The sequence below is a fragment of the Mytilus galloprovincialis genome, chromosome 4 (genome assembly GCF_965363235.1).
Source record: "Mytilus galloprovincialis chromosome 4, xbMytGall1.hap1.1, whole genome shotgun sequence".
Classification (NCBI taxonomy): Eukaryota; Metazoa; Mollusca; class Bivalvia; order Mytilida; family Mytilidae; genus Mytilus; species Mytilus galloprovincialis.
The window spans coordinates 104,194,091-104,213,003 of NC_134841.1; the positions used below are offsets into that span (position 1 = coordinate 104,194,091).

At 32.3% G+C, this 18,913-nt stretch overlaps 1 protein-coding gene across 1 annotated transcript in view; it reads left to right on the forward strand.

Moving 5' to 3' along the window:
- LOC143073716 (retinal dehydrogenase 2-like) overlaps window positions 1-18,913 on the forward strand; it is a 40,581-nt gene that overhangs the window by 15,286 nt on the left and 6,382 nt on the right. The window contains exons 5-9 of the mRNA XM_076249480.1: window positions 4,507-4,568; window positions 4,953-5,081; window positions 5,762-5,875; window positions 9,009-9,111; window positions 14,730-14,914. Coding sequence (XP_076105595.1) covers window positions 4,507-4,568; window positions 4,953-5,081; window positions 5,762-5,875; window positions 9,009-9,111; window positions 14,730-14,914 — 593 coding nt within the window. The remainder of the gene's footprint in view (window positions 1-4,506; window positions 4,569-4,952; window positions 5,082-5,761; window positions 5,876-9,008; window positions 9,112-14,729; window positions 14,915-18,913) is intronic.

Genomic DNA, 18,913 nt, shown 5'->3' on the forward strand with positions numbered 1-18,913 from the left:
TTTGATTAATCAGAGTTATTTCCCTTGTAGATGGTGACTGTTTGTGTTATACCAGACATGAACCAGTTGTCTAAAGTTTGATTAATCAGAGTTATTTCCCTTGTAGATGGTGACTGTTTGTGTTACACCAGACATGAACCAGTTGTCTGAAGTTTGATTAATCAGAGTTATTTCCCTTGTAGATGGTGACTATTTGTGTTACACCAGACATGAACCAGTAGTCTGAAGTTTGATTAATCAGAGTTATTTCCCTTGTAGATGGTGACTATTTGTGTTACACCAGACATGAACCAGTTGTCTAAAGTTTGATTAATCAGACTTATTTCCCTTGTAGATGGTGACTGTTGGTGTTTCACTAGACATGAACCAGTTGTCTAAAGTTTGATTAATCAGAGTTATTTCCCTTGTAGATGGTGACTAGTTGTGTTACACTAGACATGAACCAGTTGTCTGAAGTTTGATTAATCAGACTTATTTCCCTTGTAGATGGTGACTATTTGTGTTACACTAGACATGAACCAGTTGTCTGAAGTTTGATTAATCAGAGTGATTTCCCTTGTAGATGGTGACTGTTTGTGTTACACCAGACATGAACCAGTTGTCTGAAGTTTGATTAATCAGAGTTATTTCCCTTGTAGATGGTGACTATTTGTGTTACACCAGACATGAACCAGTTGTCTAAAGTTTGATTAATCAGACTTATTTCCCTTGTAGATGGTGACTGTTTGTGTTACACCAGACATGAACCAGTTGTCTAAAGTTTGATTAATCAGAGTTATTTCCCTTGTAGATGGTGACTGTTTGTGTTACACCAGACATGAACCAGTTGTCTAAAGTTTGATTAATCAGAGTTATTTCCCTTGTAGATGGTGACTATTTGTGTTACACCAGACATGAACCAGTTGTCTAAAGTTTGATTAATCAGAGTTATTTCCCTTGTAGATGGTGACTATTTGTGTTATACCAGACATGAACCAGTTGTCTGAAGTTTGATTAATCAGAGTTATTTCCCTTGTAGATGGTGACTGTTTGTGTTACACCAGACATGAACCAGTTGTCTAAAGTTTGATTAATCAGAGTTATTTCCCTTGTAGATGGTGACTGTTTGTGTTATACCAGACATGAACCAGTTGTCTAAAGTTTGATTAATCAGAGTTATTTCCCTTGTAGATGGTGACTGTTTGTGTTACACCAGACATGAACCAGTTGTCTAAAGTTTGATTAATCAGAGTTATTTCCCTTGTAGATGGTGACTGTTTGTGTTATACCAGACATGAACCAGTTGTCTAAAGTTTGATTAATCAGAGTTATTTCCCTTGTAGATGGTGACTGTTTGTGTTACACCAGACATGAACCAGTTGTCTAAAGTTTGATTAATCAGAGTTATTTCCCTTGTAGATGGTGACTGTTTGTGTTATACCAGACATGAACCAGTTGTCTAAAGTTTGATTAATCAGAGTTATTTCCCTTGTAGATGGTGACTGTTTGTGTTACACCAGACATGAACCAGTTGTCTGAAGTTTGATTAATCAGAGTTATTTCCCTTGTAGATGGTGACTATTTGTGTTACACCAGACATGAACCAGTAGTCTGAAGTTTGATTAATCAGAGTTATTTCCCTTGTAGATGGTGACTATTTGTGTTACACCAGACATGAACCAGTTGTCTAAAGTTTGATTAATCAGACTTATTTCCCTTGTAGATGGTGACTGTTGGTGTTACACTAGACATGAACCAGTTGTCTAAAGTTTGATTAATCAGAGTTATTTCCCTTGTAGATGGTGACTAGTTGTGTTACACTAGACATGAACCAGTTGTCTGAAGTTTGATTAATCAGACTTATTTCCCTTGTAGATGGTGACTATTTGTGTTACACTAGACATGAACCAGTTGTCTGAAGTTATTAATCAGAGTGATTTCCCTTGTAGATGGTGACTGTTTGTGTTACACCAGACATGAACCAGTTGTCTGAAGTTTGATTAATCAGAGTTATTTCCCTTGTAGATGGTGACTATTTGTGTTACACCAGACATGAACCAGTTGTCTAAAGTTTGATTAATCAGACTTATTTCCCTTGTAGATGGTGACTGTTTGTGTTACACCAGACATGAACCAGTTGTCTAAAGTTTGATTAATCAGAGTTATTTCCCTTGTAGATGGTGACTATTTGTGTTACACTAGACATGAACCAGTTGTCTGAAGTTTGATTAATCAGAGTTATTTCCCTTGTAGATGGTGACTATTTGTGTTACACTAGACATGAACCAGTTGTCTAAAGTTTGATTAATCAGACTTATTTCCCTTGTAGATGGTGACTATTTGTGTTACAGACATGAACCAGTTGTCTAAAGTTTGATTAATCAGAGTTATTTCCCTTGTAGATGGTGACTATTTGTGTTACACCAGACATGAACCAGTTGTCTAAAGTTTGATTAATCAGAGTTATTTCCCTTGTAGATGGTGACTATTTGTGTTACACCAGACATGAACCAGTTGTCTAAAGTTAGATTAATCAGACTTATTTCCCTTGTAGATGGTGACTATTTGTGTTACAGACATGAACCAGTTGTCTAAAGTTTGATTAATCAGAGTTATTTCCCTTGTAGATGGTGACTATTTGTGTTACACCAGACATGAACCAGTTGTCTGAAGTTTGATTAATCAGAGTTATTTCCCTTGTAGATGGTGACTATTTGTGTTACACCAGACATGAACCAGTAGTCTGAAGTTTGATTAATCAGAGTTATTTCCCTTGTAGATGGTGACTATTTGTGTTATACCAGACATGAACCAGTTGTCTAAAGTTTGATTAATCAGAGTTATTTCCCTTGTAGATGGTGACTGTTTGTGTTACACCAGACATGAACCAGTTGTCTAAAGTTTGATTAATCAGAGTTATTTCCCTTGTAGATGGTGACTGTTTGTGTTATACCAGACATGAACCAGTTGTCTAAAGTTTGATTAATCAGAGTTATTTCCCTTGTAGATGGTGACTGTTTGTGTTACACCAGACATGAACCAGTTGTCTAAAGTTTGATTAATCAGAGTTATTTCCCTTGTAGATGGTGACTATTTGTGTTACACCAGACATGAACCAGTTGTCTAAAGTTTGATTAATCAGAGTTATTTCCCTTGTAGATGGTGACTATTTGTGTTATACCAGACATGAACCAGTTGTCTGAAGTTTGATTAATCAGAGTTATTTCCCTTGTAGATGGTGACTGTTTGTGTTACACCAGACATGAACCAGTTGTCTAAAGTTTGATTAATCAGAGTTATTTCCCTTGTAGATGGTGACTGTTTGTGTTATACCAGACATGAACCAGTTGTCTAAAGTTTGATTAATCAGAGTTATTTCCCTTGTAGATGGTGACTGTTTGTGTTACAACAGACATGAACCAGTTGTCTAAAGTTTGATTAATCAGAGTTATTTCCCTTGTAGATGGTGACTATTTGTGTTACACCAGACATGAACCAGTTGTCTGAAGTTTGATTAATCAGAGTTATTTCCCTTGTAGATGGTGACTGTTTGTGTTACACCAGACATGAACCAGTTGTCTGAAGTTTGATTAATCAGAGTTATTTCCCTTGTAGATGGTGACTATTTGTGTTACACCAGACATGAACCAGTTGTCTAAAGTTTGATTAATCAGAGTTATTTCCCTTGTAGATGGTGACTATTTGTGTTACACCAGACATGAACCAGTTGTCTGAAGTGTGATTAATCAGAGTTATTTCCCTTGTAGATGGTGACTATTTGTGTTACACCAGACATGAACCAGTTGTCTAAAGTTTGATTAATCAGAGTTATTTCCCTTGTAGATGGTGACTATTTGTGTTACACCAGACATGAACCAGTTGTCTAAAGTTTGATTAATCAGAGTTATTTCCCTTGTAGATGGTGACTATTTGTGTTACACCAGACATGAACCAGTTGTCTAAAGTTTGATTAATCAGAGTTATTTCCCTTGTAGATGGTGACTATTTGTGTTACACCAGACATGAACCAGTTGTCTGAAGTTTGATTAATCAGAGTTATTTCCCTTGTAGATGGTGACTATTTGTGTTACACCAGACATGAACCAGTTGTCTAAAGTTTGATTAATCAGAGTTATTTCCCTTGTAGATGGTGACTATTTGTGTTACACCAGACATGAACCAGTTGTCTAAAGTTTGATTAATCAGAGTTATTTCCCTTGTAGATGGTGACTATTTGTGTTATACCAGACATGAACCAGTTGTCTAAAGTTTGATTAATCAGAGTTATTTCCCTTGTAGATGGTGACTATTTGTGTTACACCAGACATGAACCAGTTGTCTAAAGTTTGATTAATCAGAGTTATTTCCCTTGTAGATGGTGACTATTTGTGTTACACCAGACATGAACCAGTTGTCTGAAGTTTGATTAATCAGAGTTATTTCCCTTGTAGATGGTGACTGTTTGTGTTACACCAGACATGAACCAGTTGTCTGAAGTTTGATTAATCAGAGTTATTTCCCTTGTAGATGGTGACTATTTGTGTTATACCAGACATGAACCAGTTGGCATTTGCGGACAAATCATTCCAGTAAGTAAAAATATAAATTTTCAGAGAATTTTTTATTTACAAATACTCATGTGTTATAATACTACTACAATGAAAGATTAAGACATAATGTATTTATGAATAGGTTAATTGGCTAATTTAACAAAAAATAAGAGTTTATTTGTTAGTGGAGAGTTTAACATAAATAGTTCTTTGAATCAATACATTTTGCCAGAGCAGTGATAGACATTGTAAATTCTTATATTGACCAGCTTCAGATTACCTGTAGTACAAGTTCACCTAATACATGTAATAGGAAACAAAGAACTGTATATTGTAATGCAGAAATTATTCAAATTTAGAAATAAGACTTAAATTTACAGTTAATTGTTTTGATATTTGATAAAGTATAGATTGTAATTACAGTGGAACTACCCGGTCCCAATGTTTGTGTGGAAGATAGCTCCAGCATTAGCTGCTGGTAATGTCATTGTGGTCAAGCCTGCAGAACAGACACCATTGACAGCTTTATATTGCTGTGCTCTACTGAAAGAGGTAGGAAATTATAGGCGATCTGAAAGAAGTAACTATATTGTTATTTAAGTACTGGTATTTAAATGATGGGTTTAAAAAACATCAGTAGAATTTTGGCATATTGTAAAACAAGTCTTGAATTTCAAATTGCTGTATTGTATTTGTTTGTAATAATGGTGCTATAAATCTAAAAAGGAAGCTACAATAATTTGTGAATTACGGTTACCGTATTTAGCCATGTGTAATATTAAACGTGTATCACAGGTATTTGTTCATCATCAAAGGTTGTTGAACATCTTTATTTCACAGTTTTAGGTTATGAGATTGCTATTTTCATAACAAAACATTAAAATGTATAGTGTGATAAATGCATACATTTTTCAAAATGAGTGTTTTCCAATCGAACAATAACAACCATTGTGATATTTGTAAATGATGATAATGTTATGTATTTATACACTGTTCTACATGTCTACTCTTTTGACTGTTAACAATTCTAATATATAATATATCTCTGTGGAGGGGCAATTTTGATATTTGATTTATATAATTATACCGAAAAATTATGTAACTATAACTTTTTAGGCTGGTTTCCCTCCTGGTGTAGTGAATATTGTACCTGTATTTGATTCTAACTTTTCAGACTGGTTTCCCTCCTGGTGTAGTGAATATTGTACCTGTATTTGATTCTAACTTTTCAGGCTGGTTTCCCTCCAGGTGTAGTGAATATTGTACCTGGATATGGGCCTACAGCTGGTGCTGCCATCACTAATCACCTCGACGTCAATAAAGTGGCCTTCACTGGATCCACAGAGGTAAATCTTTTATTCTATTACAGTCTGCAATGTTAGACAGAAGCCCAAATAAACGCAATCTATAAATACCACTGGATTTTATCTTGCTCTATGTTGAAATGGAAACAGGGGGCTATCAAAGATAAATCATTAAAAAGTTAAAAGGCCTACACGAATACCCTGAGAAATTTTGAGTTAAAAAAGGCTATGCAGAAAAACTTCTAGGCATTTATATAAAATAACATTAAAGAAAGTGGCAATGAAAGAGGATGTGGATGGAGGATTGACAAAACAGAGAATAATTGGCAAAAATGAAAAGAATATCTTTTAGAGAAAAATGGACCAAATAAAATAAAGAATACTTAACTTTAGATGCTGCCAGAAATACCTCTTTGTCAAAAGTTAATTGAAACTGCATTGAATAATTTTTTCATACATGATTACAACTAAACTCTTACCTTTTTAAAAGCTTCAATTTATTTTTACGTTACATCATAGATTCCTGTAATAGTTGTTAAAATGCTTTAGAAACCTGCTCCCATTTAATCTTAACATGCCATCATATACCAGTATGCCATTTGCTGTTTAATTTTCTTGCAGCTTTTCTACAACATTTTGATGCCAATAGTTTGTTTTTTGGAAATCACACTCTTCTCCTATTGAAACAGAATTACATGTTGAAAAGGAAAGGTTCACAACATAAGATGATAGTTTTCTTTGCATTTCACCTTCTATCATTTCTTTGCTGCTTTTTTCCCCCTTTTTATGCCCCACCTACGATAGTAGAGGGGCATTATGTTTTCTGGTCTGTGCGTCCGTTCGTCCGTCTGTTCGTTCGTCCGTTCGTCCGTTCGTCCGTCTGTCCCGCTTCAGGTTAAAGTTTTTGGTCAAGGTAGTTTTTGATGAAGTTGAAGTCCAATCAACTTGAAACTTAGTATACATGTGCCCTATGATCTGATCTTTCTAATTTAAATGCCAAATTATAGTTTTGACCCCAATTTTACGGTTCACTGAACATAGAAAATGATAGTGCAAATTTCAGGTTAAAGTTTTTGGTCAAGGTAGTTTTTGATGAAGTTGAAGTCCAATTAACTTGAAACTTAGTATACATGTGCCCTATGATATGATCTTTCTAATTTAAATGCCAAATTAGAGTTTTGACCCCAATTTTACGGTTCACTGAACATAGAAAATGATAGTGCAAATTTCAGGTTAAAGTTTTTGGCTTCAGGTTAAAGTTTTTGGTCAAGGTAGTTTTTGATGAAGTTGAAGTCCAATCAACTTGAAACTTAGTATACATGTGCCCTATGATATGATCTTTCTAATTTAAATGCCAAATTAGAGTTTTGACCCCAATTTTACGGTTCACTGAACATAGAAAATGATAGTGCAAATTTCAGGTTAAAGTTTTTGGCTTCAGGTTAAAGTTTTTGGTCAAGGTAGTTTTTGATGAAGTTGAAGTCCAATCAACTTGAAACTTAGTATACATGTGCCCTATGATATGATCTTTCTAATTTAAATGCCAAATTAGAGTTTTGACCCCAATTTTACGGTTCACTGAACATAGAAAATGATAGTGCAAATTTCAGGTTAAAGTTTTTGGCTTCAGGTTAAAGTTTTTGGTCAAGGTAGTTTTTGATGAAGTTGAAGTCCAATCAACTTGAAACTTAGTATACATGTGCCCTATGATATGATCTTTCTAATTTAAATGCCAAATTAGAGTTTTGACCCCAATTTTACGGTTCACTGAACATAGAAAATGATAGTGCAAATTTCAGGTTAAAGTTTTTGGCTTCAGGTTAAAGTTTTTGGTCAAGGTAGTTTTTGATGAAGTTGAAGTCCAATCAACTTGAAACTTAGTATACATGTGCCCTATGATATGATCTTTCTAATTTAAATGCCAAATTAGAGTTTTGACCCCAATTTTACGGTTCACTGAACATAGAAAATGATAGTGCAAGTTTCAGGTTAAAGTTTTTGGCTTCAGGTTAAAGTTTTTGGTCAAGGTAGTTTTTGATGAAGTTGAAGTCCAATCAACTTGAAACTTAGTATACATGTGCCCTATGATATGATCTTTCTAATTTAAATGCCAAATTAGAGTTTTGACCCCAATTTTACGGTTCACTGAACATAGAAAATGATAGTGCAAATTTCAGGTTAAAGTTTTTGGCTTCAGGTTAAAGTTTTTGGTCAAGGTAGTTTTTGATGAAGTTGAAGTCCAATCAACTTGAAACTTAGTATACATGTGCCCTATGATATGATCTTTCTAATTTTAATGCCAAATTAGATTTTTACCCTATTTCACGGTCCATGGAACATGGAAAATGATTGAGTGGGGCATCCGTGTACTTTGGACACATTCTTGTTTTCTATAAGATATGTTAACATCAGATTTATAGTACATTTAGTTTTCACTAAATTCAATTTGACTCTGCATGCTTCATATAGCTAAGTACATGATATGGGTTTTCTCATTGTTGAAGACTGAATGTTATAATTCAGCTTACATCCACTTCATTTGAACTTTGGTGGATAGCTGTCTCATTGGCAATCATACCACATCTCCTTATTTTTATATTTATTATAGTATTTATAACTTTAAACATCACTATTTGTTTATGCTCTTTTTGAATAATGAATGTTACTTACTTCTGCATCCTATTTTTATATACTGTATGAATTTATATTGCATCATATGGTTTATTGAATTTGTTTCAATTAAAGTGAGCCTAGCTTTTACACAAAGGACCTAAAAATCCACACTTTTTAGTAAAGCAATTATAAAATTGAAAATGATTAGGCTGCAAATTAGGAAGTTATACAAGGCAATTTCTGTGCAACTTTGTTTCTTTGACTTTTTTTTACCAACTGTCTGATATTTAACTTTTGGTACTTGAGTGCATCTATGAAAATTTACACTTAAATTCATAAAAAATAAATATTATAGTTGAATTTTAAATTTTATACCTTAGTTAAGCCTTTACTCTGTTAAGTTCATATTACTATTTTTTGTTTAAACCTTTTGAAGGTAAACTTTGATTCTGATAAAGTAAACTTTTATCACCAGTTATTTTTATAACAGTACAACATTCTGTAAGATATGAATGCACACATATAATATATGTATATTGTAATTAAATGATTTTTGTCATAGGTTGGACAGATTATTATGCAAGCAGCAGGAGCTTCAAATGTGAAAAGAACAACCCTAGAGTTGGGTGGAAAGAGCCCTAATGTTATATTTGCAGATTGTGATTGTAAGTGTTGGTGATTATCATACTTTGAAGAACTGTTTCATGGTCTGTTAAAAACTTCTTGTTTAAGGGTACATTCTTCTGCTCTGGAAAGGGATTTAGTAGCATGAGTAGCTAGCTTCAATTTTTTTTTTATTTGCACTAAAAAAAAAAAGTTTTCAGTGTTGTCTCCCCTTAATAAAAGTATTTTTATTGTAATTTTTTAAATCATTTTCAAATTACCGTTTAAATTGTTTTAATTGAAAGCTAACTAATTTTTCCTATCAATTACAAAAAAAACATGATAATGTTTTATCCAATTATGTATATAAAAGGGATTTTCCTCCATGGTTATTTTTTTTTTTTGATGATTAACCCCCTAGTATTTCTTTCAAAACATTTGTCGAAAATTGTTAAGATAAAAAAAAAAACAATAGATCAAAGGAAAATTGCCTCTATAGGCATGCAAATGTGTGAGTCATTCTAATTAAGTGAGACTTGGCAGCCCTGTGTAAAATATAATGACAAGATACAGGTCCGAGTACACAGTTATTTCGTAGTGCATTTCTTTTAGACAATAAATGAAAATTAAAAAAATCCCACATGCGCTTTCTCAATAATATTTTTACAGTGTGTTGTACTACTTTTAGGACAAATTATATCAAAATTATAGAAAACTTCATCAGCTCTAACTCAAAATATGGACAATTTTGTGTTAAGGGGTCTTGAAATCTTTTGACAGCTTCCGAAGTGCTAATTTTTTACCTTTTTCAGCTGGACCTAATCACTTCTTTACAATAATATTTATGACCCAAATTTTTTTACAGTGTCATTTCACCCCCCCCCCCCCCCCCCCCCCAACTTGCTATATGAGGCATAAAACATGGAGAAATAAATTTGGAAGGGGTATAACAAAAATTGGCAAGTAACACACTGTCCACATTAAGGACTATATTCGTGGACAACGAAAATCAAAGCACGATAACTGTGTACTCGGACCTAATAGGATAGAAAAAGTTTACCAATCTTAATAAAACTTGGTATGACTAAAGCTTAGTATATTATAAGACTGCTTACAAAGTTTCATAGCAATAGGATATATATTATAGACAATATGATTAATTCTATATTCAACTTTGCGTGTTAAATTTAGAGAAATTTCAACTATCAACATTTTGGGCTTTTAAAATTTAAATATTGCAAAAAAATACTTTTAAAATGCCTTAATATTTAATATATCATGTCTTTAAAGGGAAACTTCGCAAAAAAATCAAAAATTGATATTATGTTTATTCTGTATAAAAATGCTCAAATTCATAGGTATTAAAGTTTTATTCTGCTAGATAAGAGATCACCATCGATTTTAAATTTAGAGTATCAATTCTCTCCGGTCGGCCATTTTGTCACCTTGTCCGATTTGCAGTCGCGATGTCTAAGGACCAGAACTACAGTAACCCGATGTAGTCGTAATTGCGTGTCGATATCTCGTCAATCGTACGGTTGTTTTATCCGACTAGTTATCTTGATACGGAAAATTTTCTTTTTTTTTTTAATATTGGTATACAATATCTGTTATTTTAAGACTGATAATATAGGAATTAGTGAAAAAGTCAAAATTTCAAATCATAAATAAGTCTTCCGTGAAACTTGAATTGTTTTCGGCAATCTAATTAGTTCATAATTCTTTTATGTAATAAACTTTATTCAAATAAATTAGGATCTTCGCTCCACTGATCACCCGCATGGCTAAAGGTATTACTCCCAAAGGTATTGTAGGGGGTGTGAGGTGACACGTCCAGGTATTCAAGCGATTTCCTGTCGAGTTTGCAAATTCATGCATCGTTTCACTTCTTAGTGTATTGATAAGTGTACACGGCCGATAACTTATAACTTTCCATTTTGAACTATTAGGTGTATAATATACATCTCTATCTTGCGTGTCCGAAAGTGATATAATATATAGTCATTACTAAACATATACGCTTGTTTATGAATAACCTTTCTGGTTAAAAGAAAACTATTTATAAAAATATAAATAATACCAAAAAAAACAACAGATCTGATGAAATAAAAAAAAAATCCAAGAGTAAATTTGGTAAAATGTAATATATACTCGTTGTCAATGGTGAAGGACAGATTGGAACATACCAGAAATATATTGATTTAAAAAAAGGTACGCACTTGTCGACCATTCGTATATACGCCTGGATTATAAGTTACGGAACTATAGCGCAAATTAAAATGTATACATTTATACATAGAACATAAGAAAGAATAATATATTTTGCGTAAATTGGGGTTAAAGTTTTGTAAAATGAAAAGTCCACGTATGCCAACAGTAAGTAATCATCAAATGTCGATAGATTATTGTATACCAAACGAAGAAGGAGAAGAAGAAGAGATTTAAACACAGGTCGATATATAACTTTATTTGGCTCATCGAAGTTATGGACATTTATAATTCAATTAGATTGTTCTCGAAAAAAGGAAGAAATTCGTCTTCGTCACAATTGTTCCAAAATGCATGTAATATATACGCCACTGGAAGTACACTTATACCGAGGGATGTGAATATTTTCCGGGAAAACTATAGAGTATCAAAGTTTCAAATCAATTTCGGGATTTATTTTCTCTCTAGATATTCAATGACAGCAATTTAAAGAAACTGCTGGTCCGCTTTAGTGGTATTCTTGCCAGTTGAAACAGACTTATAATTATATTAAAAAATAGGGAAGGATGACATTAAATTCGTTGTCTTTTTTTATACATCGTTGGTCAAATAGCTAAAGTATTATATATAGTTACGGTGTGAGACGAAGAGTATTTTAAGAAGGACATATTCCCGATTATGTATAAATTTTGTTGATGTTTTTCACACTTGAAAAGCATATCTGTTCGTAATTTGTCGATTCCATTCCAATTAGATCCTTTAATTTCCTGTCAATTTTTTTTAAACATTTTTCTTTTTAAATATCTGAAGTCTTCATGTGTTGTCAGATTTAAAATATTTTGATGAGCACATTAATTTCTAAATAGGTAATTAAAGATCACTTTGGATGGAATAAAATATATAATTGCAATTGTTAATGATCTGTTTGAAATATTTAAGGCTGCCGATCCTTATTTGAAATAGTACAATTTTTAGTTCATAAACTCGTGTTTAGAAGGCTATTTTTATTTATAAATTCTTCAATTAAAATAATTCAGTGTTTTATCGTTACTGAAGTAATCAAAAGTCATAATTCATTAAAAAGTGATCTTATGCAAAATATAAAAATATACAACAGCTATCCAGTTATTGTGCGATCTTATTATTCCCGTTAATTAATTTAAATTTTTTTTTTTACATTCATGTGTCTGAAATTTTGTCGGAGTCCCGTTTACAATTATGTTGTTCGCACTGAATGCCAGTGAACCGTGACGCCTAGATTTCACTGAATGAGGATCAAAGGATTAGAATTACATAATGCTAATCTTTTAATTACCTTGAGTTAACCTACGCATTCAACATTCTTTAGGTGTCACAAAACAATACACATTTTATTTCCACCGTACAAGCAAGTGAAAATGTTTGCTGTAATGAAGCAAAAATGTCAGAATACAAACATGTATTTTTAATACACTATTGATCATGTCAATTTCATATGTTTGTTTAAAGTATTTGTACAAAACAAATCATAAAAATGTTCTATGTATGAATTAATTTTATTATTAAAATTCGTTTTAAAATATCCACACGATCTAATTTTAAAAGTTGCATGGCTATCACTTATTTTTCGTTGGTTAATAGCTACACCAAAAGTCGTCGATGCGCTTAAAATCGCGTAATTAGATTGTTAACGAACAAGACTTAAATGAGATATTTTCACTCCCGGCATGCATCAAAGACTTAAACTACGTCACATAAGTCAGGAAGCTTCAAGAAATAAAATTAATAATTCCCAATTTTCTTCTTTATTAGATTTCATATCAAAATAAAACTTGGTGAATATGTTTTTTATGGTATTATGAACATAATAAGATGATAAGTGAAAAATCGCGAATTATCCCTTTAAAGCAATAGAGTACTCATTTGATATATCAGACTTAGCATAATTATTCAAAAGTCAAATTTATATGAGCCTGTGCCTAAAAATGGAGGTTTTCCAATGAAGGGGGGCCTTACATGAAGATGTAATATTTTTCAGCAATTTTAAATTTGTGAAGCTTTTTGATTATAAATAATCCTTACATATGTATTTAATGTACTTTAAATGGAAAGAAAACTTACAAATAACATATCATATTAGTTTAAAAGGGTCTTAGGCCAAGTAAGACTAAAAATAATTTAGGGTCAATTTAGGCCGTAGCACATATTTACATTTAAAAATGCATATTGAAGCTATAGGAAATAAAAATTTGTGTCTTTTCTATCATTTCTATACTTAGGTGACATGATACAATAAATCTGAGCACAAAAAGGCTCTTACATTCAACTTTTTTAGCAGACAGTATTGTCTGATACAAAGATTTTTCACGTTTTAGTGAAAAACTTGCATGCAATTTTAGTCTCAACAGGCTTATATTTGAACCACATGCTATCCTACAGAAGTAAAGAAAGATATTATGTGAAATGAAACAGGTACAAAAGACATTGTTAAGTGCTTTTTATACAAATTTAGTGAGGTCTTTATTATGGACTTCAACTTTTATGTGCCATGCTCCTCACATTTAACTTGATCCAAACAGGGCGTTAGACGAGGGTCATTTATACAACACATTTTGCTCATATTGTCTGAGATAATCTTCTTTTCTGTAGATTCAGAGTTCACAAATGAGTAATAAAACTGGATTAAAGATAGAAACACAAAAATTGACACTTGAAAACATGTCAGATAGAAAGTCAGAATGCCATATATGCATCAAAATTGAAAAAGCTATGAAATGCTTATTTTGACCATATAATGCCAAAATTGGTAATTTTTGCAGAAATTCTATCAAATAAAAGTTTAAATCTTTTAGTTTTATGCTATTTGACAAATTGACACCATCAAATCATTCAGGGAAGTTGCCAAAGTACAGATTCAATATTTCCTGATTTCACCTCTTAGGTCCGAGTACACAGTTATTTCGTAGTGCATTTCATTTAGACAATAAATGAAAATTAAAAAAATCCCACCTGCGCTTTCTCAATAATATTTTTACAGTGTGTTGTACTACTTTTAGGACAAATTATATCAAAATTATAGAAAACTTCATCAGCTCTAACTCAAAATATGGACAATTTTGTGTTAAGGGGGTCTTGAAATCTTTTGACAGCTTCCGAAGTGCTAATTTTTGACCTTTTTCAGCTGGACCTAATCACTTCTTTACAAAAATATTTATGACCCAAATTTTTTTACAGTGTCATTTCCTTCCCCCCCCCCAACTTGGCTATATGAGGCATAAAACATGGAGAAATAAATTTGGAAGGGGTATAACAAAAATTGGCAAGTAACACACTGTCCACACTAAGGACTATATTCGTGGACAACGAAAATCAAAGGACGATAACTGTGTACTCGGACCGTATGTAGCAAATAATGATTTTTCCTTATTAAAGGAAATAGAATTTCAAATTTCCAGTATATATCATATCTGACCATGTGATGACAATTTTGTAGTGGACACAGCTGTAGCAGCTGCACAAGAAGCTGTGATGACCAATGCTGGACAGTGTTGTGTAGCGGGCAGCAGGACCTTTGTACAGGAGAGTATCTATGATGAATTCGTCAAGAGAACAATTGAGAAGGCAGCAACCAGGAAAGTTGGAGATCCCTATGAGACTGCAACACAGCAGGGCCCTCAGGTTAGTTCAGGTCTTTTGTCAGGTCAGCTTAGTCAACAAATATAGGTTCTCAATCTGCCAATGCACATCCCATATACATTGTAATTTGATGTCAAACTATAATTTTAAATGTGTGTGATTTATCCTGTTGAGTGCTCTTTTTTAGGCCTCATACATTAAACAATTGCACAAATTAAGTTGCAAGTTGCAGTCAAAAATTGTAAATTCAGAAATGTTTGCATGCATTTCTTATTGCTATTTTAAGACAATCTGCATACAGATATATGTATCAAATATCAGAATGTTAGTTCATATTCTTGTTATACTAACCCATTCTCATTATTGGCATAATTACCTTAGAGAAAAAAATCAGTGGAATTACACTGGAATACCACTGATATTCCATTGTAATTTCCACTGGAATTCCAGTGATTATCAGTGGAATAATTTGGCTGGAATTCCACTGGAACTACATTGGCTTTCCACTGGAATTACAGTGAAAATTCCAGTGTTATTTCACTGGAATTCCAGCCAAATTATTACACTGATAATCACTGGAATTCCAGTGGAAATTACAGTGTTATTTCACTGGTATTCCAATGGAACTCCAGCCAAATTATTCCGGTGGAATGTGAATGTAGTTCCAGTGGTATTTTGCTGCAACTCCAATGGAATAACTGCAGTTCCAGTGGAATTGCTACTCTGACATATAAGATCAATTGGTGGCCTTATCACTAATCCTGAGAAACACAGAATATAGTGCATGATCATATTCAAATATTCAAATAAATTACATTTTTAACATCCTATATCCATGAACAGAAAAATGTCCTGCATGGTTTGTATAAGTAGAATAAAAACACAGTGACTATATGGTCAGCTTAAACCATCCCACAAACTGATTATCTAATATAAAATTATGTGTGATATATAAACTTCTCTTCCTTTCTGTAATTCAAAACTTGCTGTCTCTGTACTTCCAACTAGAATTGCTAAATAAAGGTATTAAAATGGAGTTTGCATAAAATCTGTTTCATATCATTGCTGGCAGCTCATATTTAATCCCCTAAAAGTACAAAAATATTCACAAAGAATCAATTGTTCAAGAAGTAATGATTCTATGAGTATGAAGCAATAAATTCCATAGAAACAGCATTATGCATATATATTATATCTTAAATTACATTGGAAGTTTAAACTCAAATTAAGTACCCCCCTTTTTTAACCCTTGAAGATTAAACTGGCGACCTATAAGCAGGCCTGGGGTAATGGTAATTTGTAATTGTAATGCATTGTAATATTACATTTTTTGGATGCAATGCAAAGTAATTTGTAATGCACATTTTCTGCATTACAATTACATGTAATGTAATGATTACTTTAGTTAAAAATTGATGTAATGCCTCCATTACAGTACATTACTTTTCATTACAAATTGGTAAAATACATAAAATTGAAGAATATTGTATAATAAAAATAAAATATTAACAAAAACAAAAGAAAGTATGGAATAAAATTTTTGTCACAGTTAATTACTGTATTAAATAAATTACATCAAACTTTAAAACACACATTTCTGATATTTGTTTTAAAATGATATTAGGAATATTTTGGTGTTTGGTGGTTTGGTGTTCAATGAAAAATCTTATAAAAATTTATCAAACAAAACTATTTAGATGAATGGAAAAAATATGAAGATGAAATTTTCATAATTCTATACACATCTTACATGTATTTCAGTGAAAGATTGAATATGTCAAACAACATTTTTAAACCAAACTGTGGTTTGGGTCCTGTCTGTGTTGTTATTTCACCTAATTAATATCAAAATGTTTTTTATTGCAATCAAATCTTCTCAACTTATGTTTGTCCTCACAGAGCCCTTAAGCATTTCAAAAGATAATCCTTTAATGACACATTTATTATATTCCTTTGAAATCCCTTAATGATGTCTTAATGATTAAGGGATCAATGTAAGAAACAAAATTATATGATAATTTATTTATTTTTTACCACCACCTAAGAATCTTAAAAGTGACTTTTCCAGTTTCATGCCTCCTACTACTCCATCAAAGAGTATAGACACAGGTATGGTGCAGTACATGATGTTGACATCTACTTGTCTGAGCCATGTGAAGAAATTTCAATCAATGCACTGGAATGATGGAAGTCAAATTCAGTGTGCCTTTCTTCTTTGGCTAATACAGCTATCAAGTATTTAGCCATTTCACACACATCAGCTGCTGTAGAAAGGTGTACAGAACGGATCGCTGTTCTCTTAATGACATCACTTTTGAACCTCTTATGATAATAAAGTTCAATGGACATATTGATTAACCAGTATTCGAAGTCTATGTCACTAACACTGTATATATATCTACATATGCCCCTGTAATATTTATCAATTTCTCATAAAAATCTGTTTTTTGAAATGCTTTTTGTTTTTATATTGAAAAAGTAATTTGTAATGTAATGCATTACACAGGCAAAGTTATTGTAATTTAATGCATTACATGTGAGAAAAAATGTAATTGTAATTGTAATTGTAATGGAAGAATCACAAAGTAATTGTAATGTAATGTATTACATTGCAATGTAATGGCCCCAGGCCTGCCTATAAGTTTCATCAAGTTAATTTACACAATTTAATTTCTACAGATTATCATATATATACCCATGTACCACTTACATGTCAGATTACGATATGTCTGTTATGAATGTGACAACAATATATCTTCATTAATTCATTGTCTGCCAAAACTTTCTGAATCCTAAATGTTTTATAGTGCCTCAACAAATTGTATTTCATAATCATTATATGTTAAATCAAATACTTATCTGAAAACAATTGCGTTTGAATTCTCCATTTTTGTTATCCAGCGTAATCATATGACGTCACGTATGCAAGTGCTTCTAAGTCAAGGTGTCAATCTCGTCCCATATAATATGGCCCAAAGTTGATTCGTCCCTGAAACGGTATTTCAGTGAACTTCTTAAAACCGGTCGTCCGTTGGACCGCGAAAAACAGCTGATTTGCGGGGGTTTGCCGGTTTGTTGAAATTTAAAATCAACTAGAGTTACTTCCCTTTAATATGGGGGTTTGAGAATATTTGAAAATAATTTTATTTTGGATGTAACGCGCATTCTGATTGGCTGACGTTATTTTGTTATGAGCCCATAGACATAATTTAGTCATGTGACCGTGACGTCATCAACGTTTTTTCATGGTTTTCTACGGTTTAAAATGGAATTTAGAATTAAATTATAAGAAATGACTGTAATATTTTTTCTGTCTATTCGAAATAACACAAAAAATGTGATGCACACTGTTAAATAACCCGCTACGCGCGTTATACAGTGTGCACCAAATTTTTTATGTTATTTCTTCATAGACAGAAAAAATATTACAGTCATTCCTTAAATGTATTTCACTTTCATCAAAATATATGTTTTCCTTTGTGAATTTTAGTTTCATATATAATATCTATCGCAAAATACAGCTACATCTTCTATTTCATCTGATTTCATTTTTTTATTTTGCATGAATAAAAAAAAATAAAACACCATACATTAATGATATTTCACTAATAATTATTTAGAATGTTCTACACCTATTAATCTGATCGCTGTTTACGATACTTATTTATAATTACGTTAGTGTGCTGTAAATTGTAAATGTTACACCGTGTCATAATGCAATAAAGGAGGCATTTGAAACGAAATTGACAGGTGAACAGAAATTAAAGCCTCGGACTATAAGGTGACCTGATTGACTGCGTACGATTTGTAGGTTACAGTTATACAAATGATACATACAGATCAGTGATTTCAGATCATTTCCAATGACAAGGCCCGTTTTTCGAGATTAAATTATAATGATACCTGCTGGTATCCGATTTCAAGGAATAACCATTTAATTTAATGCAAATCTGCTGGGTCTTTTTGATAATGTATGGTGGGAGAGGCTGTATTCAGAGAAATTTCAATGTATAAAAAAAACAAATAAGGGTGATGCATTAA